The sequence below is a fragment of the Hippichthys cyanospilos genome, chromosome 16, assembly GCF_059441005.1.
Source record: "Hippichthys cyanospilos isolate Australia breed blue-spotted pipefish chromosome 16, RoL_Hcya_1.0, whole genome shotgun sequence".
Classification (NCBI taxonomy): domain Eukaryota; kingdom Metazoa; phylum Chordata; class Actinopteri; order Syngnathiformes; family Syngnathidae; genus Hippichthys; species Hippichthys cyanospilos.
In genome coordinates, this window is record NC_142384.1 from 17,730,189 (window position 1) to 17,754,154 (window position 23,966).

Here is a 23,966-nt window from a genome sequence, read left to right on the forward strand (position 1 = left end):
GCTAGTTGCAGCCCTAGAATTTGACCCGCTAAGTCCTGACTGTTTATAGTTAGAAAGAAAAAACAAAGACAACTCAACTCAAACAGTTCATGTTGCGATCAATAAACACCTATCCTAATTAAAAAGCAATCAATAAACAGTCAAATCAAACACCCGACTTGAACCCCTAGTCCAACGAGCCTCGGCGAACTCGACGCGTTTAGCGCGCTAGCATCTTCTCCTCCGTCTGACACCATGAAGAAGAGTTCAGTCACAAGCTGCTAATCAATGCGCAATCAATACTGACCACTCCGTTGTCTTCTGGAGTCAACAAAACTTATTAGCTTCTTAGCGCACTTCTCCGACTGACTTTCGATAAATGTCTCATTCGCTCAATTATTCGGGCACGCGAGTCGATCGTGTTTTTTTTTTTTAAAGCTTTGCTTAGGGGAGCTTCACAATCTTGAATCAAGAAAAAAAAACATGAATGCAAAATTCACAACACACATTTGACATAAGGCCAGTTGGCAGAAAAGCTAAGAGAACGCTAGCTAATTAGCTCGACGCTAAAGTAAGGGCTGAAATGCGATCGCCTCACACGGTAAAAAAGGTGGTCTTCAGAATCCACGAGCAAACGCTAAGCGGCTGAAACCACACCAAAGGTAATGGCTGCATAGACTGGGCTAAATGGTTGCCATGGTGACCGGGAAGAGCAAACACACGTTTCTTTTGTCATCAAGGGAAAGTGGAAGGAGGAGGTCAACATGGAAATTGGAATGTTGCAGTAGAAAATGCCCACTATTGAAAAAAAAACCCAGAAGAAATACGGAAAACGTGAAGAGCAGTTGAAGGCGTCCAGATAATGAGACGGGACTCAAGACCGCCTCTTAAGGGTGCCGCTATCATCTCGACTCGTAGACATTTTTTACGCAAGTCTTGCCTCGTTCTCGGACGACGCCGTCTCGGGATTTATTCAAATATCAAATTGGTCAAATATCAAAGTCTTGGTCTTATCACAAAATCTTGGTGTCAGCGTCCACTCTCATACGTCCCGGTTTTGTCTCACTCTCAAACTTCAAAGGTCTTGGGCTCGTCTTGCTCTCCGCCTCCAAAAAGATTTCTCAAATTCCAAGTCTCGGTCTTGTCGCAGTCTCGACCTCCCGAAATTTTGGTGTCATCATTTCGGTCTTGCAAAAGTCTTGGTCGTCTCTGTCTCGATCCCCAGATGTCTTGGTCTGCAAATCCAGAACTCCGGGTCTTATCTTGGTCCGGAAATGTAGAAGTCTGGGTCTTATCGAACTGCAAAGGTCTTGGTCTCCTGTCTCAAAAGCCAATAGTCTCGGTCTTATCTCGGTCTCCAAATCCAGATGTTTTGGTCTCGTCCGTCTCGACATCTACAAGTCTCGGTCTAGTCTCGCTCAAAACTTTCAATAGTCTTGGTGTTGTCTCACTCAAAACCTTTAAAAGTCTCCGTGTGGTTTGGCTCAAAATCTTTCCTTCCAAAGTCTTGGTCTTGCCTCATCAAGATCGGTCCCGTTTCGGTCCCGTAATCCCGTCTCGTCTTGCTCTCGAGACTCTCCGCTCGGGATAATTGCTCGGTCTCGGTGGCGTGAGGCCTTCTAAATTGAATTCTTGAGAATTTTGTCCCGGGAAAAGGTGTAAGACTGAGCGAGGTGGACATTTCAGAGATGAAGCCGTGAATGATCTGAGCAGGCGGACGGAGATAACAAAATCAAGCGTAGTCACCGTCAAAATAAATCAACACGCTCATCAGCATTCAGAGTCACTTGTATGTGTGCGACGAGGCACCGGTGGCGCCTTTGTGAAAGTGGCGCGCACCGACTTTGATCAAATTAAAGTGCGGCTGCTTATTATCGCCGAGGAAACGCGAACGCCGCGTTCTGCTGTTTTTGCCGCTCGCTGGAAACGTCAATCACTCGCCTCCCTTCCATCTTCTCGCGCGCGCAAACCAGGACAATAAAAATCTAAATGATAATTGGGGGAAGCGCACGCGGCGCTCGGCGGGGCGCGACGCCGGCGGCGAGGCCTGCAGGGGGCGCCAACGTTGGCCTGATTAGTCGTCCCCGTCGCCGAATTCATGAATAATAAAGAATTCCGTCGTGGGATTGATTTTGTTTACTGGCGATGACCAAATTTGGACACAAAAATCTTCATCTTGTGTGGAAATGTAAATCCAATTTTTTTTGGAGAGATGTCACGTTAGTTGTTTTGCAGCAGCCCAATGGACCCCGTTGCCGATACCAAGTCCCGATTCAATACGTCAGCTCTGAAAAAAGGGAACCCGAATAGTCTTTTTTTTTTGTACGGAGCAAAGCTAATATAACGCCAGTATGTGGCTAGTGAAAAAGAGGTTTAAATCAAAAGGTTTACAATCATTCTAACATTCTAGCGCTTTTTTAGTCTCTGTTGGGATACTACGTAAAGCAATAACAAATATTTCCTTTTCTTTTGGCAATATCCACTTTGGATTTAGGTGCATGGTAGCCCAGGGGCCAAAATTCGGATCGCATGATTGGGATCCAATAGCGCGTTAGCATCGAGCTAGCAAACCCACGTTTTAGCGTGACACGGTCGACGTCGAAGGGTGCGGGAGTGAGTCAGGCTTGATAGAATTTCCGTTGTTCCTCACATGAAAAAATACGGACGCTCGCTATTGATTTCCCGGCCGGCGAGGAAAGCCGACGGTGACGTTTCTAAGGTCATCTTCTTCTTGTCCGTCCGATCGTCGTCTGACTTATGAAAAATGTCAGCGGCTGCAACGCCGCCATTCATCTTTGTAGCGTTCGCTGGCGCGCAGTCAAGTCGGGTGTCCGCAAACGGAAGGCGGCGCAACATTTGTCCTGCTGGACGCCAAATGTCAACTCCTACCATCTGCTCGTTTGTCTTCTTCTAACAAAAGGCACAAACCACTGAATTAAAGAAATATATATATATATATATATATATATATATATATATATATATATATATATATATTTGGCAACCATCGCCCTCAAGAGTCCACGCGGAACAGATTTTGCGCAACGCGTAGCCTCCGAATTTTTCTACGACGGACAACATGCGAACCAACTATTACATCCTTTATGATTCATCTGAGAAGGAATACTAAAAAACGAGGAGTCTGTTAAAAAAACGTTAGTTTGAATCTACTGGGATTCTCTACCTTTGTTAGTGTTGTTTGTATCCTGTAGAGTCCATTTACTGCCACCTAGAGTATGGGAGAATATGGTCTGTGGGGGGACAGCCGCTCAGAGTATAAAGTGGTGCAAAACGTCAAGTATAAACCAAGTTCGACTTTTGCTGCAGGCTTCTTTTCGTTGTGGAGAATTTCAGTGCACCGCAAATGCAGAAAAAAAAACATTTCGTACTAAGCAACAGTTTTTTTTCGTTGTATCAGGAAGTAAGAAAGAAGGAAAGTTTTACTGTCGGCTGTTTTTGTGGAAATAGACATCTCTTAGAAAATTCACATTTTCGCCCAATACTCAAAACTTACCCTTGTAGCAAAACGTATCACACACACTCGCACACAAAAATATATAGATTTTTTTTTCCCAGAGTTATCTCACAGTTCCTCGTTGGACGCGGAATGGAAAATGAGCAAAGCGTCCTCGGAGAAGGACTCTCATGAATAAGTCAGTCATTAATAAAGCGCAAAAAAAATTCCTCTTCCCCTCGGACACACTCCGCGTGGATGAGATCTGTTTGGGGTCGCCACCTTCAAGGACCGGGTGAATATTCATAAGTCGAGGTCACTTCCACTTTTTAGGTCGTCTCACCTTTGGTAAAACTAAATCATTAGTTCTGTTTTTTTGGTGGTAAAATGCCATTTAAAGTTAGCATATTGAGGAGGAGATGACAAAATGACTCACTCGACTTTAGTACAGTCAGAAACTTCAAAAACAACACTTTTAAGTACTGTTTCAACTCTTAAGTCAAATGAAAAATGACAGGCTTTGAATTGTACTCAAATACAATAAGCTAATTTTTACTGTTAATTTTAAACAATATCCATTTTGATGATGAACAGCAAAAAAGTTTTTTAGCTCTTAAAACCGAGCTTTTATGTTTGGAACCGAAACTTTGCCAAATTAGCGCGTTTTGAATCTTGAAGGTCAAGGTTAAGTTTGATTTCTACTGCACATTTGAAAGAGTAAGCTCTGCCCAAAGTGCTGTACATTTCGAAAAAAAAACCCAATCAAAATCTAACACAATAAGATGCAAATGTCCAGCTCATCATGTTAAATCTCAGGCGTAAATAAACTACAAAAATAAAAAATAACTTTTGTTTTTTTTCCACTCAAATGCATCATATACACAATCTTGTTCAACACGTTTATTGTAAAGGCCTTAAGTAAAAAAACATTTAAACGGCGAGCCTTACGCACGATTAGAATTTTCGGATTGAAGAAATGGCAACCGACGATGACCAAAGGCGGTGCGCCGACGAATGACAGACCGGCAAAAAAAAACCCCAAAAAACAAACAAGTGTATAAAAGTGCCTCTGTCTGTATCATTATTGGCAAAGGTTGAAAAATGTAAGGGCCAAATAAGGAGTAGGACGTACGCATACGTGGAAGATTTGGAGATGGGGCACCTTCATGTTTTATGCAGCACATTGGGAAGGTGCAAATTTTCAGCACTCCGCTGCAGATTTCAAATCATCAGCTTTTGTGCCGTCATCGTCATCGGCGTCTCGCAAAAGCGGAAAAAAGTAAGGGGCAAACAGGAGGTCGGGCGTATGCATATGTGTAATATTTGGCGATTTGAAGAGCGCCTTCATGTTTTATGCAGCGGATTGGGAATATTTGTATTTTGCGCACTCGGCCGGCCGCACATTTGGAATCATCACAAGACAGAAGCGCTCCTTCGCAGGTGCGGACAAAGCTTTCAAGGCCTGCCCCTCCTGTTCCAGCGTGATTATCTTCAATAAGCGCAAAGCGGCTCACGCGCGCACTGATTGGCTCTTGCGCGTGTGATCAATAATTCCTGCGGGCCAGATTTCGCAGCGATGATGCCGAGCGCCGCGTCGTCCCGGGAGAGAAAATGGCAGAAAAAGAGCTTTGCCGCTTTCATTATGTCGGCCGGCTGGCGCTGGATGAGCTCTAATAACTGACGCCTTTCCTTTGTGCGCTCCGGAGGCAAAAACCACAAGGTACGCGCGCAGGAAAACCAAAAGTGCCGCGGCTTGGCCAAAACAGACCAAGTAGGAACCGGGTGCCTGAAAGAAAACCAAGTATGTCCCTGGAAATTAAAAAAAAACAAAAAGCAATTACTACCGTTCGGACAAGCCGTGGTCGATACCGGCTTTTTTCAAAGTGATACCACTACAAGTACTCAACTCGAATAGTCACAGATAGCAAATATCAATACCACTAGTTTCTTTGAACTGGGGATATTTGATACCATTTTTTTTCCAGACTGATACAAGTACAAGTACACAACATTTGGGTGATCACCGAAACCAAATACCGATACCATTAGTACATTTGCAATCCAACTTTTTTGTTCCAGACTGATACCAGCTCACGTACCTAACTATTCAGCTGCCACAGAAAGCAAACCCCAATCCCTTTGATCTAGGGATGTTTGATACCACTTTTTTTCAGATTCATACAAGTATTCAACTATTGCGTAGTTACTACTACAAGTACCAGTATTAATAATATCTTTGATACTAGGGATTTTCAATCCTACATTTAAAAAAAAAAACATCCCACTACAAGTACTGAACTCGAGTAGTCACTGATATCACAATTCGATACCACTTTTTTTCATGACTTATATTACTTTATTACATTTGTACTTATATAGTACAAATGTACCTGTACTATAGAGAAAATTTCCCCCTAAAAATAGACAGATCATATTCAGAATCTATCGATACAGTATGATATCGCCAAAAAGTAAAGCATTGTCTTTAAAATTTCATGACACTGCTGGCAATTTTGGATTGTTTCGGCTAATCGGTGTTGACAGAACAGAAAGTTTTAGCCCCGCCCCCAAAGCCGAATTAAAAAAAAAAAAAAGAGGAATACAAGTGAACGTCATCTCTATTTTTGTTCTTGCACATTTTCAGCAGTTTTCAGCCCGAAAAAGTGTGATGCATTGAGGAGCAGATTTGTGCATTAACATTAACGATGTTTTGGCACGTTTGATATCTCCGTTTTTTTGATGTTGTGATTTGTGCAGCGTTCTATTAATAAAATGTACGCTAATTAATTTTTACTGGCTTTTCAAGCTCCCAACACAAACTGCGTGTAAGCGCAGCGAAGGAGAGATGAAGCTGAATTGATCAATGAATTAATAATAAAGGAGGTGCGCCGAGTGACCGGAGACAAGACAAAAGCAATCAAAGTCAGAGATGAAGGATGCGAGAAGGACAAACAAATGCGGAACAAATTAAAAAAATAAACAAAAGAAAAAAAACCCTGGAAATTCCCGCCTGTTGGAATTGACGGACGGTCCACCAGAAAAAGTGTCTTTCATTCACAAAGACGTATTTTTACGTTTTTTACGTTCGTTCAGGTTTTTTGGGGGGGGCGGTGTGTTTTTGAAGGTCTACAATGGTCATTTGAAACATCAAAAGACATTCAAGTAAGACATAGAAGACACCAGGATACATCAGGAAATGCCAAGGTGGATGAGAAGACATCAAGGAGGTACTGAAGACATTCAAGACTCAAAAGACACTCAAGTAAGAGGTTTTCACGGGAGTCGGGAGAAAGAAATCAGTAGCTTTCAACAAACTCCAGGAGGTATCAAGGGACTTCAAAAGACACCACAAGAAATCAAGAGACATGAGGAAAGACCAGGTGGATGAGGAGAGACATTTGGAAGCTTCAAACGACACTTCTTAACAACTTGGGGGATCAGGCGGTTGCTATCAATGGGAGTCAGATGGCCAGGAAACATCAAGAGACACCAGAAAGACTCAAAGGTCTACGAAAGACACCAGGAGGTACGGGGAGATACCAGGAGGCATAGGGAGACAACGAGAGGCACCGGGAGGCATGGGGATGCGTCAGGAGGCACTTGGATGCATTTGGATGGACTGAGACAGCGGGAGAGATCAAGGGACACCAAGAGGCCAAAGATGTTGCGAAACAAAAAAAAAAAGGGAAGGTGAGCTTGCAACTTACATTTGTGTAAGCCGCCAACACAAACCCTTTTTTCTATCGTAGCGGGGACATCTCATGGACATCCCTAACCCCGACGGACTGCTTAACCCTTGACGTAACCTTAGAAAAAGCAAAAAACGCATCTGGACCCTCAAACCAAAATGGTGCCCACAAATCCAAGAGGTCCCCACAAACACCGTGAAACCTGGGATTCGGTCCCCGCCTTGTGACAAAAACCATTGGAACACACACAGCCGTTTGGCCGTAGAGGACGCGATCCTCTGTGGAGGGAACCCAGATCCGCGCGTCGGGCTCTCAATCTGCCAGGCGTCCGAGTGTGGAAATAAATAGCCCGGGCGGCGGCAAAGTGCTAAATGACGCGTGGCGTGAAAGTGGGACACGCGGGCGCGCCCAGAGACTCCGGCCCGTGACAAGGTCGCGGGGGCGCCGAGCTGGAGGGGAAGGAGGCGGAGGGGGGTTCCCAGACCTCGCCTACCGTCTGCGACGCTCCTCAAACGCAAGCTAGCATTCCTGCTTGTGTGCCATGTTCGACTTGGACAACTTCTTATCACCCGGGTGAAATTTCAGTTCCCCGGTGTCTTCTTTCAATGCTTGGATAATCTTATTTATAGTCATATAGTGTTTGTATTTGACAGAATAAATGCTGTAAAAAAAGTTGATGAAAGTTTATTTATATAATTTTTCTCCTTAATGTTAGCAAATATGCCGTTTTAGGTTTACTTCTACATTTTTAATCATCGTATTTATAGTTATATAGTACCAAACGCTGTCAAATTGGGCTTTGAGCGTCGGTATGAAAGGTAAAGCTAACTAAGGCGTGGGTGTCAACAGGCTAGCACGGCGCCAATTGAGAAATGCGCCACAATTAGCCGCGCGTCACTTTGGATTTTCATCAGCAAGCGCTGGCGAGATGATGTGAAGGGAACCTTAATGAGTCTTCGTTTGGGAGCTAATCATCTGCCGCCGCAGCCGATGTCACGTGACCAAACCCGAGAAAAAGGATTAGCAGACGTCTAGTGTTTTGCTAGCATAACTAGCATAAAAATGTAATACCATCTAGCCGGTAGTTAGTCATTACTCTGCACCCGGTCCGTGTCAGGTGTCCAATTTTGCGAAAGCAAAGTGCCAGGCCAGCAGAAGCTTTTGTTTTATGGTCCGGGTTTATGCGGCCGGCGGCCGTCTTGACTTAATTAGCGGCGCTATTTCTCGCGGAGACGACAGGCCTCCCCCGGGGCCGCCCGCTCAAGACCGTCCTCGGATCGTCGGCCGCTTGTTCGCCCCGCTCCGCAAATCTCCACTTTGGTCTGGCGTTAATCGCGCCCAATTCATCCAAAAACGCTTTGCGCTAGCTCGGCCTTAAAAAATATGGCCGAAAAACTATTTTACATCATAAACACACGCGTATCCTCCTGAGACCCCGGACTCAGATGAGTCGAAAGATCTAGACTAAAAACATGGAAGAATATTGTCAAATACATATACTGCTTTTACTGTCAAGGAAGCAAATTCCTGTGCCTGTGCCTGTGCATTTGACTCAAACGGCGTGTGTGTGTGTGTGTGTGTGTGTGTGTGTGTGTGTGTGTGCGAGAGGCAGCATTCAAAGTAGGCCAGCAGGCTTACAAGAGCGAAAATGAATCAGCCTCCAATTCGTCCTTCACCTCATTCCCTTCGCTAGCGGGGCTCATCTCATTTTCACCTGTTGTGCGTGCGCACACACACGAAAACACACAAGGTTTTTTTTTTTTTTCTATGGTAGTAGGGACATCCCGTCCACGTAATGCATTGCCTAACCCCAAATCCAACCTCAAGCAAAATCCAAGTTAAAGCTACACTCTTGATCTTAGCTTCGACCCTCAAAATTGAGGTCTGAACTTGTGGGGGTCCGGCAAAGACAGTAAAACCTGGAATTCGGCGGAAGGACTTAGGAAAAACCAGAAACCACATCAGTTTTTCCTCTCGTAGTGGGAACATTCAGTTGAAATATAACATTGGCTAACACAAAATCCAACCTCAAGCAAGTATTGACTCTCAAAAAGGTCTCAACTTGTGGGGTCCACCAACATGGTCCCCATAACTGCAAGAGGTCCCTACAACGACAATAAAACCGGAATTTGGTCCCTGCCGTGTAGCAAAAACCAAAGATGTGGTTGGCTGACCCTAAACTCAAGCAAAATCCAATTCAAAGCTAAACGCAAAAAGCAAGTATTAACCCTCAAAAAACTGTCTGAACTTGTGAGGTCCCCGCAAGTGCAAGACATTCTCAAAAAGACAGTAAAAGGCAAAATTTGGTCCCTGCCATGCAGCAAATAACACGGATGCACACACACACACACACACAGTTGCAAGTGAGAAGTGCAAAGGTCTGAACGCGGCGTGAAAGATGCGCGACCTTGAAAAGGAGGCCCGACACGGCAGATGCGCCGGCCCCCAGGGGGAGTTGCAGTCGGGGGTTAAAGGACGCCCGCATATGTCCCCGCATTTTTTTTTTCCAGATTTCTGCACCGCCGCTAATGAGCAGCCACTATGTTAAGATGAAAAGAGCCAAGAAGGCTTTTACGCAAAAGGGAAAGCTCCTAACTGACGCATTTGCCAAACGTCGCGAATTTCGCATTCCGTCCGTATCTTCAGATGGAGTGTATTTACTTATCTTGAGATGTAGCGGATTACTTATCTCGAATTGTAATTTACATTCACTCCAATGTCTCGCGGATATATTTCTCTGATGTCAATTGAGTCAGGGCGAACTCCTGCGTCGTCTTGCGAAAGCCAGAGAAAAAGCAAAACAGACCCCAACCCCACGCATGCAGGACAACAGTTGGAACCCTGCAGATTTTTTTTTTTTTTTGGGGGGGTGGGGGGGACTGTGTGTTTGGACAACAAAGACGACAAATGAGTTGCGGCGCGACGTGTTGTGTGGGCGCCGCGCTGCGAGAGCATCCGAAGCGCTAATCAGCAAGTGGAGGAGAAGCAAATGCACCTGATTGGCTATTGATCGGCGGGCGCCGCCGCCAACCGGCTCCGTAATGAACGATAAGCAGGCGATGAGCCGAGTCGGCGCTCCCCAACAAACGGGAAACAAGTGCAGTACTTCTTTCATTGATGGCATACGTCTAACTCACCCTCATTTCAAACACTAAACTTGCCGAATTTCACCCCTTTTTTCCCCCGACCGATAGGAGTATTCCCCTCTCGAGTAGCTGGCGACGCAACTGGTACCAGCTACCGTCACAACTGCTATCAGCTACCGGCACAGGTACCGAAACCCTGAAATAAGGCCAGGTATCGAGCGGATACTGATTCTCGGTACTCCGTTTTGTAACCGCAACGGAAAAGCCGACCCTCGTTCAGAATCCGAAGAATTCCAGCGTAAAAACCCGAAAGCTGTCCTAAGAGGCCACCGTACCTCAGGTTTGAGACCCCGAAGTGAAACATGGCAGTGAGGCGCGGCGAGGCGAGGCGAGGCGAGGCCCGTCGTCACGGGCCGCTTGGCCGGGAATTAGCCCGGCCAATCTCGCTCGGGGCCAACGGGTGTCATTCCGGCGAGCGGCAAGGTCGCGACGGCCGCTTCCGGGACGGCGCCTCCAAGGCGGTCGCCGTGGAAACTGCACCATGTCGCAGGTCAACTCGCGGGTTATGCTGCACAAGTTGCTCTTGACGGAGACGCTCGGGCAGTTCTCATCGGGCGGTACTTGGGTTTCGTACGGTGTCTTTGGTCATTTCTTTTTGCTTCTTGTATTTCACGCTTGCTTTTGTCTACTTGGTTTTGGGTCTGTATCTTTGCTTTGAGTTTCTGCTGTGCCTGGTAAGCTGGTTTTGGTCCATATCTCCGGTATTTGTCTTTGCTACTTGGTTTTCGGTCAGTGCCTCTTTGTTGGTCTTGATTGGGTTTCAACGCCATCTGGTAAGTCGTTATTGGTCCATGTCTCTGGTTGAGGTCTTTGCTACTATGTTTAGATTTGTCTCTAGTCTGTGTCTTTGGCCGTCGGTTTTGGTTCCACGTCTCTGGAAATCCGTTTCGGTCTGAATTTCAAGTCTGCACTGTTGGTACTTTCTTTAGGGCCTGCATTTCTGGTCCATGTCTTTGGTCCTTGGTTTTTGATCCGTGTCGCTAGTAGTTCCTTTTTGTCTCTCGGGTCTGCATCTTTGGTACTTGGTTTTCGGTCTGGGCTGAAGCGTTTGGTTTGAAGTCTCTATGTCTGGTCAGTGTCCTTTGGCCTTGGGTTTTGTTCCATGTCTCTGGTGTTTTCTTGGTTTGTGCCGGTGGTATGTGGTTTATATGCGTGGCGTTTTCGCTCCCCCTGTCCATGGAATAATGTTTTTGGTCCGAGTCTTTGGTCTGTTTAGCCCTGCCACTTAAGCAAATTCACACCCAGGCAGAGCAAAATTTTCCGCGCGCATTCCAAACGAGCGTCTTGAGTCGTGTATTTGCAAACTTCATAGTCAACAGGGACTATTTTTGGACGACAACAGCTACGACGAAATGACCCAGAGAGCATGGAGAGCATCGGCGCCAGCGAAGAGGCGGAGCCTGCGAGAGGCCCGCCCGGGTCAAAGCCAAGCAAATGCCATGAATATTCATGAAAGGCCGCGCAAACCAGAGATTTAATGCGGCAATTTAAGGAGGGGGCGGGCGCAGAGGAGGGCTTCGGTCTAGATTCCGTCTCCCCGGAGATGAGGCGTTCATCCCCGACTCCCGCCGGGAGGAAGCGGCGGCGGCGGCCATTTGACCAGCGTGAAGCGCCGACGTGGCCTGGCACGCGCCCGGCCGCCCGCGCAGAATAACGAGATGAGAAAGAATGCAACTATGCAGCAATGCGCCCATTGCTCGTCGGCGCGGCAGAGAAAACAAGCAATCCCCACAACACGGCAAATTAGGACAGCGGAGAAAGGGGCCGTTATCGGAGATAGGAGACCGTACGCCGAGTCGCTAATGGACTCGTTCCCCAAAAGCCCTTCCTCGCTTTTCGTCTTGCGGCCCGGCTAATAAAAGATGTCGGATTTCAAACTGGCCGTAAACGAAGGACGCGGCCGTCTTTTCAAAGCTACTCCGATAAGTCAAGTCCGAATTTGGACTTGCGCAACACCACAGTGTGGTACCACAACGTGTCTGCGTGATTAAAGAAGAAGAAACTAAAAACAAAGCTCTTTTAAGTGTATGGAAGAGAAATTGAACGCTCAAATCCGATTGGTCGACTAATTGACAGCTCGACTGATGAGTAAAACAATCGTGATTTGCAGGTTATACGCTTCTAAATCCAAGTCCAAAGACTCCTGCGGCTGAACCAGAAGGATTTTTTTTTTTTCCGGCTAAAAGTCTCCATTTCCTTGCGCTTTCTCTCATATCTGCGGTGGTGATTATCCGTAGTTTCCTGGGGTGTCAAAGGTCATCCGAGAGCCCGTTATTGCCAGACGTTATTGCGAGGAGACACACAATGGCGCAAGTCGTGTTTGGGGTCAGCGTGCGGCATCATCATTTGCGCTAACCCGGACCTCGGAAGAGGCCCTCGCCGGCCGCGATCCAATTAGCGGCGCATCAAGCGAACAATGCGCAAAAGCTGGAAATGAATAAACATCAGCCCGCGTCCGAGGCGCCACTAAAACTTTTTGTAGCGGGTAATCAATTCAAAACGAGGACGCGGCCGGCGATTTATGGAAAGGGGGGGGGGGGGGGGGGGGGGGGGGGTGAGATGATATCGGTGCGCGCCGTTTTAAGTGGCCGCCGATTCATCACGGCGAGCAGAAACCCCGGCTCAGCTAAAGTCTGCTGGCTTGCGTCCTTTTCTTTGAGTTTTCTTTCCTCGCGTTATGGAAGGACGTTCCCCACTTTATTCATACCTTTTCATACGTCGAATGCGACAATTGCCCAGAAAGGACATTGAGTAATAATAAAAAGTAATCTGATGAAAAAAGCTTTTCTAATACATAGATAATACCGTTTGACCAGATTATTCGATAAATCGAGAGAGAAATTGAGAGAAGCAACAGTCCTGTTGAATAGTATCGGTATACCAACTCTAATTCAACACAAAACATGCATCATTCCTTTCTGATATCTTCTTGGATCGATATCAGTATGGGACAGTCCTCCAGTTTGCGATATGGGTATCGTATCCAAAGACAATCGGGGACAATCGCAAATCAACCACAAATACAAAATGAGACCACTCGGTCAGAAGGGGCTGCTGTAAGCCACGACCTACGCTCAATGGCTCACACGCAGACTAATCCGCCAGGACGACTGAAGAGGCCACGCCCCTCAAAGGCACACAACTGCTGTTCTCATTTTCAACTTTGTGCAGTTTTTTGTCCAATGCTTTTCACATCAAAAGAGAAAGCATTCAAAGAAGACACCGGGGAGCTGAAATTTCACCCAGATGTTGACATATCGAAGTTGGAACATTTGAACGCTGTCTATAATAACCTTGTGGATTTTCCTTTCCTAAGCGCACGTCGTAATTGTCCCGAGTGCGGATCGCAAGCATTGAAAAGCGTAAAAAAACAAACAAAATAAACAGCCTAGACGCGAAAACAATGCGGCAAAAGGAGGCCTTTGTGTGCATTCGCGTGCTGTGGCGGCGCGCCGGGAAACGGAGGGGGGGATCGTCCTTTGCTGTCGGGCCGCCGCCGCCGCCGCCCAGGTGTTAATTATCGCAGGACTTCTTAAATCAAGCTGTCAGGCGCGTATGGCGTTTAGGACCGTAAGGCCGATCCGTCTTTGTCCGCCGGCTTCCCTCGGGGAGCCCGCAATGTTTATCTGCACTCTGATGAGTCTTTTCCTTTTTCTCCAGCGCAAATTGCGCGCCCGGGGGCTACATCCATCCGATTCTCACGTCCTCCGATTCGCCGGGCACGTAGCAGGATTCGAAAACCCGTTGCCGGATCCGATTCTTTTACAAATAGACCCGGATGGCTTTTAGAGGGCCGATACCGATTAGTAGTGGTCAAGGAGGTCGATTGCCGATATTCGTTCAGCATAAAGGGAATTTTGGTTGGTTCCGGAAGTCATTTCGTCAGGTGAATTTTTCGTAAGTTGAGGTACTTTTACCTGTAAATAGCCTAATCCGTTCCAAGCCTTAAAAATAAATAAAATAAAACACACATAAACCTTTTAACCCCTGACTCAGAATTTTTTTTATAGCAAAGGAAAAACATACACAAAAACACCAGGAGGCTGAAATATTGCATAGATTGTCAAAACATGACCGTTTTCAATATGCTATGCTGCCGTCCCTTAAAAATGCTTGCAAACGGGAGGTTGAGAGATACACCCTACTGGTGTCAAATTTAGCCCATGTCGGGCTCATTTACTGTCATTCACAATTAGCAATATTGTCAGTTTTGGACACATTGAAAACCCCGTGTTTTATCATGCATTTCCCCTCATTTTTGCATGAATCCTTTCAATGGCAACCCGCGAATCGGGCGCAATAGAAATGTTTGTGTTGACACTCCAAAACCACCGGGTGGCGCTTATGACATTTGCAAGCCTTTCATGATTGTCTTAGCCTGGACTCCCATTGTTATATCTTTCACTCTCCTGGTTACTTAATATAACAATGATACTTGGAATATATATATATATATATATATATATATATATATGTAAGAAAAAAAAATCCAAGTGTCATTGCCCTAGAGCGTATTTTGAGAAAAGCGTTGCACAGACTAAACGAGGAAGACACCTTAAAAGTCTTTTGAAATTGGGACAAAAACATACGACGTTTGGCTAGTGTCTCCCCACGGAGCACTTTGATTTGAGAGCACCTTCATGAAATGTGAGCACAGGAACGAAATGTTGTCCGTCTCCCATGTGGCTTATTTGCGCTCCGGCAAACAAAGCAGCGGCGGCACATTTGTCAACATAATAACGCACAATAAGAGAAAATTGTGCAGCTTTAATGGAGGGGAGAGAAAAAAAACAAAAAAACGAAAAAAAACAAAAAACGCTGACACGTTTCACCAGCTCGTCCACACACAGTCAATTACTTGCATTATTTTGCTCTCCTCATTTGTCAACATTACAAAATAAACAAATTGCATTGGCAGCGGAGCTGGCAAAGCGATCAGCCGGCTCCCTCTAGCGGCGGATGAAAGAATCACGGCCTTCATTCTTTGCTTGTTTAGGAAGGCAAACGCGTTGAGCTTCTTGGCTTTGTTTTTGACGGCGAAGCTTCTGATGCTTCTCCATGAAGATTTGGCTACGGTATTATGGGAGTCCAGGCTAAGCCAATCATGGAAGTTATTGAAAGACTTGCAAATGTCATAAGTTCGCTGCGAGCGCCACCTGGTGGTTTTGGCGTGTAAACACAAAAATTTCTACTGCGCCCGGGTTGCCGATGAAAGGATTCATGCAAAAATCGGGGAAAATGCATGATAAAACATCGCGTTTCCAACATGTCCGAAATGGACAATATTTCCAATTTTGAATGGCAGTAAATGATCCCGACATGGGCTCAATTCGACACCTATAGGGTGTAGCTCAGACCTCCCATTTGCAAGTATTTAGAGGGGACGGCAGCGTGGCAGATTGAAAGTCGTCATGTTTCGACAAACTATCCAGTAATGTCTTCGTCCTCAGAAGTCGGACTTTCCAAAAAGTGGACACAAAATGAAAGTCATCAATTCCGCCTGGTCCTCAGCTCCCCGTTATGTAAAATGTTTTCCCATAAGTCCAGAGTGAAGATTAGCTTAATAAGACTAAAGAGGCTCACTTGCCACATTGACAAACACATCAAGTGTCGTCGCGCATCCGTCAGGATTAGCGCGGAGCCGCTAACACACCGCCGACACACACGTTTATACCCACACAGACGCTTGAGTCGAGCGTCGGCGCAAAAGCCGCTTCTTATCATTCAGGCGACCTTTGCGGAGCTCTCCAAAAGTCTCTGCGCGCGAGTATGTGACGCCGTCACGCCTCGGAAAACACACGCATTTACATCGCATTTGTCAGACCTGTGAGATGGCCCCCGAAAAATGCAAACTATGTGACCGGAACAAACAAGATCACAAATACAGAAAGGGGAAAAAAAAAGAAGTTTGGGGCTCTTTCATTCTGACAATAATATTGATTATCAATTTGTTTTTGTCATATTTCACCAAAAAAAACTACGCAAGTTGTGGTATCGGTGTCATGGTATCGGAGCACTTACACACAGTACACAATGCTGCACTCAGAATGATTTTTTTTTTTTTTTGCCGCATTTTGGATAGACTTTCAGAGGAATTTTTAAACATATACAGTCCACTATGAAAAAAAAATCCTTGCCAAGATTATTAGTTTTAGGGTAATTGCTCCTGTGGACTTGTAAATGATGCCCGGACAACTGGAAATGTAAAATACAACAGCCCCATCTCAAGGCGAACAAAAGAACAGCATTCAAATTGTCAAACGCTATTAATAAGATTAATTTAAAGGGCGTAGGAGCTTTTTTTTTAACTTTTCTTTACATGATGCATTTTGAATTCCATGATTATGCATTAATGTAATTCTAATATGTATTTGATGGTTTTTGATGTATTATATTTTTTACATTAATCATTTGAAGGAATTAGTAGCATTTTTAGGGGGATTTTTGCTTAAGAAAAATGCACATTACACATTAGCAAACATGACACGTACCTGGCCATCTGAAAAAACATTCCTTGCGTACAATAAGCATGAAGAAGCAAAATGAATAACATTTATGTACTCACTCAGTTCTTTTGCAGGACATTCCTTTCAGATTTAGTAGCTGCAGGACTGGCGCTGAAAAGGGGCTTGGACGCCCCCGTGTGGACAGCAACTGAAGAGCAACGGGATCTCAAGGGGGTAAAACAGTTATGGCGTTAATATTGAATTTCGAAACATTTAAAAAAAATTAGGTGGAAAATTCCCACGTTTTAACACTGATTTCAAATGTAAAACGAAAACCACAAAAAAGAAACTGGCGGGCGAGAGGCAATTTATTAAGTCATGTGGTTTTAAATGCCCGTAAATGATATTTACGGGCATTTAAAACCGCGTGCAATATGTTTAACGACTAAAATCCTCTTAAACTATCACACATAAATAATTTTAGCTGACACTTGAAAAGTCATTTCGTCTCATCCACTCACCTAAAATTCGACTTGGACGAAGTTAGCGTTTGTCGTTTATTGCTAACAGCACGGGAGCGAAGACCCTGATTAGATGCCCAGCGCGTGCCTGAGATAATTGATCAATTTAACACTTTAGGCGCTATAAAAAAAAAAAAAAAAAAAAAAAAATCCACCGTTAGTGTTTGAATAATTTCCTTTATTTTTTAAAATTGAAATGATGAATGACTATCAGTGCACTTTCTTCTTCTTTGCTGTTGTGCTTTGCATTCAGGGTGACAAAGAAAAACAATTTAGGAGTTGTCGCAAAAACATTATAGGTAGCCGGTCAGCCATACATATTCATAATCCGCGATCCGCTTTTGGGTTCAAATTGACTTGATTCAGTATTTTACCAAATTTAATGGAAACAAACTAAATGTAAATGAACACGTTCTGTGCACGTTGTTATTGCACACAAATATTGTTTCAGGTCTCTTAGGACCATGATTGTTATGAAGGCTTAAAAAATGTATTTAAGGCTACTGAGGTAGACAACACACCAAGTAAATATGTAAAGTAATTAAAAGGCAAAAAAAAAACTGTTGAAACTGCTCAGAGCACAAACAAAATCCTGCCAGGATAATTTACATCATTCTCATGAGTTTTTCCAGTTGTTTCTATTAAAAAGGTAAATCATGTGCAAAAGGAAAAAGTCGCTTGTTCAAAGTTTGGGAACCTAAGAGGGTATCAGAAGGATACAACAACAACAACAACAAAAAAACACTGCATCTAAATGAAAATCAAGGTTTGCAGTTTGGATAAAATATTGTTCACCCTCACCTATTTGCGCTGCATTGCCAATTATTTGCTCACTTATTAAAAAACAAAAAGGCGTGGCACCATCCTGGAACAAATGTTGAAGAGAACTGAAGTGAAATCAAACATCATGCTTGGTTGCCAAGGTACTATGTTGAAGTCAGTTGAGGAGTTTCATGGAGAAAACCAAGGAACTCAGTCTTCAGCTCCTCTTGAGTCGCTTGGAGTCGTGGTCCTCCTGCGGGGCGTCGCCGCTCCATTTCTGCTTGAGCTCCCGTCGCTCGCGCCTCTCTTCCATTTCCTCCAGCTCGTCGGCGAAGAGCGCCTTGAGGGGCGGGATCAGTGTGGGGAGGAGCTTCAAGTCTCCCAGACGAACCTGAGCCACACCAAGGACCTTTTGATTCCAAATTCGCATTTATTGGGAAGGGAGGGGGGGCTCTCACCCGCATGTGGTCAAAGGCCACGCCCACTCGCTCGGTGAAGTCGGGACTGAAGAGCGGGATCTTGGCGTAGCGCTGACTGAAGTGATTCAGCATGATGAAGTCCGCCTGCATCCTCATGCCCACGTCGATTGCCTGCGATGTCGTGCTGGCGGCCCGGAAAAAAAAAAAAAAAAAAATCCAACAAGGCCCCATATTGCGACAACACATTAATAAAAAAATACTCTCAATGCATATTGCAGATGGGCAAAAAATAGCACACACACATATCAATGAATTTCTAAATACAAATCTGGAGCTTATCAATACCACTTGTTTTCTGATTGATCCCAGTATGGGCGCAGTAGCCGCTGATACCAAGGACCGATACCACTCTTAAATTTTGCCCACATGTGGATATGTTGGCGGACCTGTGGCGTTTGTCCAGCGCTTCCTCCTCCAAGCCGTCCTCCAGCGTGGCCTCGTGGATCAGCAGGGTGGCCCTCTTCCCTGGAGGGCAAACATTTTAAAAACCATCCGCCGGCGGGCGCGGTCCCGGGAGGGGGTGCCGACGTCTCACCCATGCGCACCAGGGCGTCGCAGGGCATGGTGTCCCCGGAGAAGACCAGCTTCCAGCCCGACCGGTGAGTCAGGCTGCAGGCGAAGGCGTTCCTGCAGTGGCGGACTGCGCATGTCTCAAACTGACAACGCACGCAAGCACACCATTCGGTCACTTTTCGGCGCCAGGCGGAAACCGACCCGCCATCGGTCGACGGACGCGGCGGGCACCTTCTCCAGGGCGTTGTCCTCCAGCAGGGCTCCGACAAGCGCTCGCGTCCGGGGCTCGGCCGCGTGGGCTTTCTGCCGCAGGACGTCGTTGGGGACGAAGCTGAAAGAGACGAGAAGCGAAGGCGGCGTTTCATCCGGCGCCGCCCGCCCGCGTTCTCTCGAGGCGGCCGTCCTACTCGACGTGAGCCAGGATCTCCTCGCAGCCGCGGTGATACTGCCGCAGCCAGCCCATCATGTCCCGCGGGGCCAGCAGCGAGACCCGACTCCAGGCCTGCCCCAGAGTCTCCTAAAACAGCGACCAAAAAGCAACGCTTTGTTCTCGATTCAAATCGATGGATTCTGTCGCTACTACGGATTTTCATTTCCAACCAGAAATATTACAGGTAATCCCGTACGTACCAGGGCACGTTTTCTTTGGTACAGCAGCTTGATGAGACCCTGGCAACAAGGCAAAGAGCAAACACCAGTTGACAGCAAGCGGGATTTCTGGGTGAACAGGCCGCGCGCAGGAGTGGCCCCCCCCACCGTGTGATGGTCGGCGTGCATGTGGGACACAAACACGGCAGAGATGCGGGCCAGGACCCGGTCCACGTCGTCGCCGTAGTGTCTGCAGAGCTGGCCGAAGGTCCCTTCGCCGCAGTCCAATAGGAGCGAGCGGCCCGCGCTACACGGCAAATGCAAAGTGAATCCTGACACGTAACGTTGGGTGAAAATGTTCAAAATTGCCAGGAGATCCGTTGAGTCCGTGGGCCAAACGGACACACAAACACATTTCAATCGCCCGGATGGGCGTATTTTTGCTCGTCTGTTTGGGATTTGCGATCGCTCACACCCACCTGATGTTGACTAAAGTGCTGCTGACGTTTCGGATTTTCATGGGCAGAGCCGATCCGGTTCCCAGAAAAACAAACTCGGGGTATTCCGCTCGCCCTGAACCAAAAAACACTGGTCAATGCTTACCGCAAGTATCGTCAAAGGACTTTTCAAATTAAGAGCAAATGACTTGGAAAATGATTATTACCGAATTGCATTGCAGTGATTCTTTTGCAAAACGCCGTTATTTTGAAAAGATTCACGCGGATTGGGGAGAGTCGCTGTAACTGGGGGACAACATTCGGAGCCGAACTCACCAGGAGGCGCCGCTGAGTCGCTTGAGCGGAACTGCCGACATTTGTCTACCTCTTGCAAGAAGGTGGGCACGCCAAAGGCTTCTTTGACAAACTCCTCGTGGTTGCAGGGGGGGATGGCGTCTCTAAATGAGACACTCACATACATATATACATATACGTACGCGTACGCGGAGGATGCGCCGACCGACCTTTGCCATTCCAGAACTGGTCGCAGCTGGAACTTGAGCAGACACTCGGCGCGTACCGCGGCTGTCTCAAGAGACGCCCGTGGGTCCTGCGATGCGAGCGGTGGAAAAAAAAAGAAACTTTGAGCCGGATGGTCAGCGGGAACGCTTGACGACAGGAAGCAAAAATGTTACTTTTGGCGCGTAGCTGCTGAGGTGCGGGAAAACGTCGGGGTGGATCATGTTGAGCTGCGCTTGGATCTTGTGGCTGCGGACGTTGTGGGCGGAGCCGGCGTGCTCGTTGAGGATCAGGTGCTCGGTGCTGGACGGGAACCTGCCGCCCGGACGGTTCCTTTCTTGCTCCATTACTAATGGCCGCGGCGCAAAAACAAGACAAACCTTTTCATCCAGTCCCGGTACTGATCCGTTTTCAGCACCGCCTCCGGAGTGATGTGCACCACCAGGGCGGGGGGGTCCTCCTCCCCCCCGCTGTGATACCTGCAGGCGGAAGGAAAGAGACCGGAGTTGAAAGCAAAAATGGCGACGGAGCTTTTCGCTGTCATCGGAGTGCGCGTGCCACCTTGAGATGCAGCCATTGTCGCAGAGAGGCCCGACAAAATCCTGGGACGGACACTCCACGATGACGAAAACCGGCCCCGGATCGGTGGGCGTGCACACCTGCTCGGGTCGGATCTAGCGGCAGAACCATTCCAAAAGTTCATTCCAAATCCCGTTCCGCAGCTTACAGCATCCTCCGGTTTCCAAAAAGGATGTAGACGCGCGAGAGGCACGCACCTCTTTGCCGTCGTACGTGACGCTTTGCCCGCTCTTCAGAGCGGCCACGAGCGGGCCGATTGCCGCCGTGCCTCTACAAGACCGATGACAACATCAGGAACAAAACTCGATCAACACTCCGTTAAAAAACACGTACGCACATCATCGTTGTGGGGAGAAAAAACCAAATTCCGAATTTGGCTTCATCAATTTGGATCGGAATCAAAATTGGTTTAGAGCTTCTGAGCCAGTGTAAACACAGATTACTTAATAAGTTCAAACAGAAAACCACTCGACATGCAACAGGATAATTATGTTCCAAGAAATAAATATTTTTTATGAAAAAAAAAACATTCATTTTTTAAAAGAACACTAGTACAATTCAACATTGATCTGATCAATTACTTAAATAGTCAAATGGTTAATTGTTGTTATCTCAGTTGTTTTTAGACCACCCTTCGCCCACCACTTGACAAAATGAAAACAAATTGGCACAACTCACACAGGAAGTCCAAGTTCCTTGGCCTGGAGCACCAAGAAGTTTCCTTTCTTGGGATGAAGCTGACACACCGCACAGATTAGCATTTACTTCAAAAGGTCACACACACACACACACACACACACACACACACACACACGAGGTCGCCCTACTTTGCAAATGAACGCCACCACCAGTGACGCATCCCGTCTTATGTGTCCTATAGAAAAAACCAGGTAGGAATTGAGGAATGTCAAACGCGCGCACAATGAGCTCAACAGGAAGTCACCTGGATTCTTTTTGCAGTCGTCCACTTGGTCTTCGGAGTCATCGGGGCGATCGAGATCTCTCCCGGGGGAGCTGGGACTTGGGGGAGGGCTATTTTCTGGAGACTGCTGGCTGCTTCCTGGCGAGTTCTGGCCACTTCCTGTTGGGTTCCGGCCATTTCCTGGAGGGTTGCCGCTATTCCCTGGTGAGCCTACGGACAAAAAATTCAGGTCAGGTTCGGGCAACCTAGAACCTCCAATAACACAAGGAAGGAAGACAAGAGGCTTTCGATTCTTTTTGCTCGCGAGAACAGTCAGAGGGGGCTTCGCACGCCCGCCTCGCAGTTCAGGGACGTTCCGACTCACCGAAGATGGGGACCTGCGCCACGGTCATGGTTTCGTCCGTGTACGTTTGGTCCGTGTACGGGCGAACGGCTGACGGGAGAAACGGCGCACAATTCAGAGCGGGAATAAAAAGCGGAAAAGACCAGCGCTGTGACGAGCGGAGGCAGAAGACGTACAAAGTTTGATGTTGTCCAGCGGCCCGGAGAACGTCTTGATAGCGTTCACAAAGTTCTCCTTCAAACACAAGCAAAAACTGTCAGCGGTAGTCAATAAATGGACTCCGTATTCGGAATAGACGGATAACTAAGCGGCCGGGTCGATTATCCTAATCCTAATGGTCCTAACCAGGAAACTAGTCTCTTCAACTCTTCAAAAGAGAATTCTCCTGAGCGTTCCTAGAAACTGAAATGTTAACATTTGTTATTTTTAAACTTTAAACAAATTCCATCGCTAAGAGAATATACAGAACAATTTATTTAAGTTTTCATTTTTGCCTTGTGAGGCACGCTGATGACGACCGATTTTTAGAATTTTACAACCAAGATGTATGTTGAATACGAAATTACGATTCCAGTTCCAACAGGCGTAGCAATACCGTTACCCAAAGCGTCACCATGACTTCCTGTTTTCGTCCGCCGCCTTACCAGTTGAGGGGGTCCCGAGAGGACGCAGTCAGGCACCCCAGTGTCCTTCAAGGTGAGGATCATCCCGGAAAGACCGCCCACATTCTCCCAGCTCATCCGAGTTAAGAAGATGTTGTCCAGTTGGGACACTCGCAGCCTGGAAACATGTGAAATCCGATTCGTTGTTAAAAGGACACGAACTCGAATAATCGTCAGTCGTGTTTCTTACTTGTGTTCGTGCATGAGTCTCTGCGTGCCTTCCCCACAGTTGAACAAGTACCTGCGGAAGCGTACGCGATGACGAGGTCACGAGGGCTGATAGCGGCGCAGGTAAGCACGCACCTGTTGTACTCGGAGAAGACGTAAAGCGAAGCGGCGTTGTCTCGACTTCCGGCGCCGACCACCTGAACGTAGACGGTGGCGGGGCCGTGCGTGTCGCTGCGTTTGCTGCGACTCTCTTTGCCCTTCAGCCTACGCAGCGGCTTCGCTTGCTGCTTGGAGGGCCTCTTCCTCTCCATTTGTTGACTGCTGTTGTTGTTGTTGTCGGCCATGGGGGGACGCGACACCCAGGCGGGCGGAAAGAGACAACGACGCGGGGCGACGAGCAGCGGACGAGCGGCGGCGGACAAGCACAACGTCACGGCGCTCAGCACGTTCATAATATTTTAAAACTAGTCAATCGAGGAACGTCATCATGTGGATAAAACATTAAACATTTTCCGCCGCTATTAAGGGTAAAATTACCTCATAAAAGTTGCCGGGTCGCTACGGAGGTTGTTGTTTGTGATTGACACACACGCATGTGATAACGCTTCCGGCATTTGTTGATGGCGTCACTTGGAATGGGACCAATGGTTGCCGAGGATTTCCATGAACTCTGGTCCAATCAGAGGTTGAGTGGGCGCGGTTTGACTCAAACTTGCTCAACAAAAAATATTACAGCGCTGAAAAAGATTCGTCAAATTA

At 46.8% G+C, this 23,966-nt stretch overlaps 2 protein-coding genes across 5 annotated transcripts in view; both read right to left on the reverse strand.

Annotated features, from left to right (window-relative positions):
• Positions 1 to 17,364, reverse strand: part of shisa6a (shisa family member 6a) — a 48,653-nt gene extending 31,289 nt beyond the window's left edge. For both annotated transcript variants that reach the window (XM_088437131.1, XM_088437129.1), the window contains exons 1-2: positions 17,236 to 17,364; positions 16,834 to 16,939 (exon numbers count right to left, since the gene is read on the reverse strand). The gene's annotated coding sequence lies outside the window, so the exon portion shown is untranslated. The remainder of the gene's footprint in view (positions 1 to 16,833; positions 16,940 to 17,235) is intronic.
• A 28-nt stretch (positions 17,365 to 17,392) lies between these two features.
• elac2 (elaC ribonuclease Z 2) lies at positions 17,393 to 23,804 on the reverse strand. Of its 3 annotated transcripts, none has more exons than XM_088437128.1 (23): positions 23,343 to 23,804; positions 23,230 to 23,280; positions 23,022 to 23,157; positions 22,554 to 22,611; positions 22,399 to 22,467; positions 22,056 to 22,235; positions 21,940 to 21,986; positions 21,791 to 21,849; positions 21,310 to 21,382; positions 21,095 to 21,207; positions 20,914 to 21,012; positions 20,710 to 20,848; positions 20,539 to 20,624; positions 20,351 to 20,472; positions 20,057 to 20,150; positions 19,746 to 19,884; positions 19,620 to 19,658; positions 19,397 to 19,506; positions 19,221 to 19,320; positions 19,012 to 19,132; positions 18,863 to 18,941; positions 18,456 to 18,600; positions 17,393 to 18,388 (listed from the first exon to the last, which is right to left on the reverse strand). In XM_088437128.1, the coding sequence occupies exons 1-23, from the start codon at positions 23,657 to 23,659 to the stop codon at positions 18,215 to 18,217; spliced, it is 2,550 nt and encodes an 849-aa protein (XP_088293254.1). In that variant the 5' UTR covers positions 23,660 to 23,804; the 3' UTR covers positions 17,393 to 18,214. The 3 variants fall into 3 exon arrangements, 2 of the variants coding, with proteins under 2 accessions (XP_088293254.1, XP_088293252.1); XM_088437126.1 differs by having other exon boundaries at positions 22,056 to 22,244; XR_015868181.1 differs by lacking the exon at positions 17,393 to 18,388 and having other exon boundaries at positions 19,022 to 19,132; positions 22,056 to 22,244.
• Positions 23,805 to 23,966: the final 162 nt, after the last annotated feature.

Bases quoted from the DNA above. Each gene is read 5' to 3' on its own strand.
- elac2 (XM_088437126.1), bottom strand. From the start codon at position 23,659: ATGAACGTGCTGAGCGCCGTGACGTTGTGCTTGTCCGCCGCCGCTCGT. The intron at 20,849-20,913 runs GTTTGTCTTGTT...TCCGGGCGGCAG, and splicing joins TACCGGGACTGGATGAAAAG to GTTCCCGTCCAGCACCGAGC. The intron at 18,942-19,011 runs GTGAGACGTCGG...TTTGCCCTCCAG, and splicing joins CGACGCCCTGGTGCGCATGG to GGAAGAGGGCCACCCTGCTG.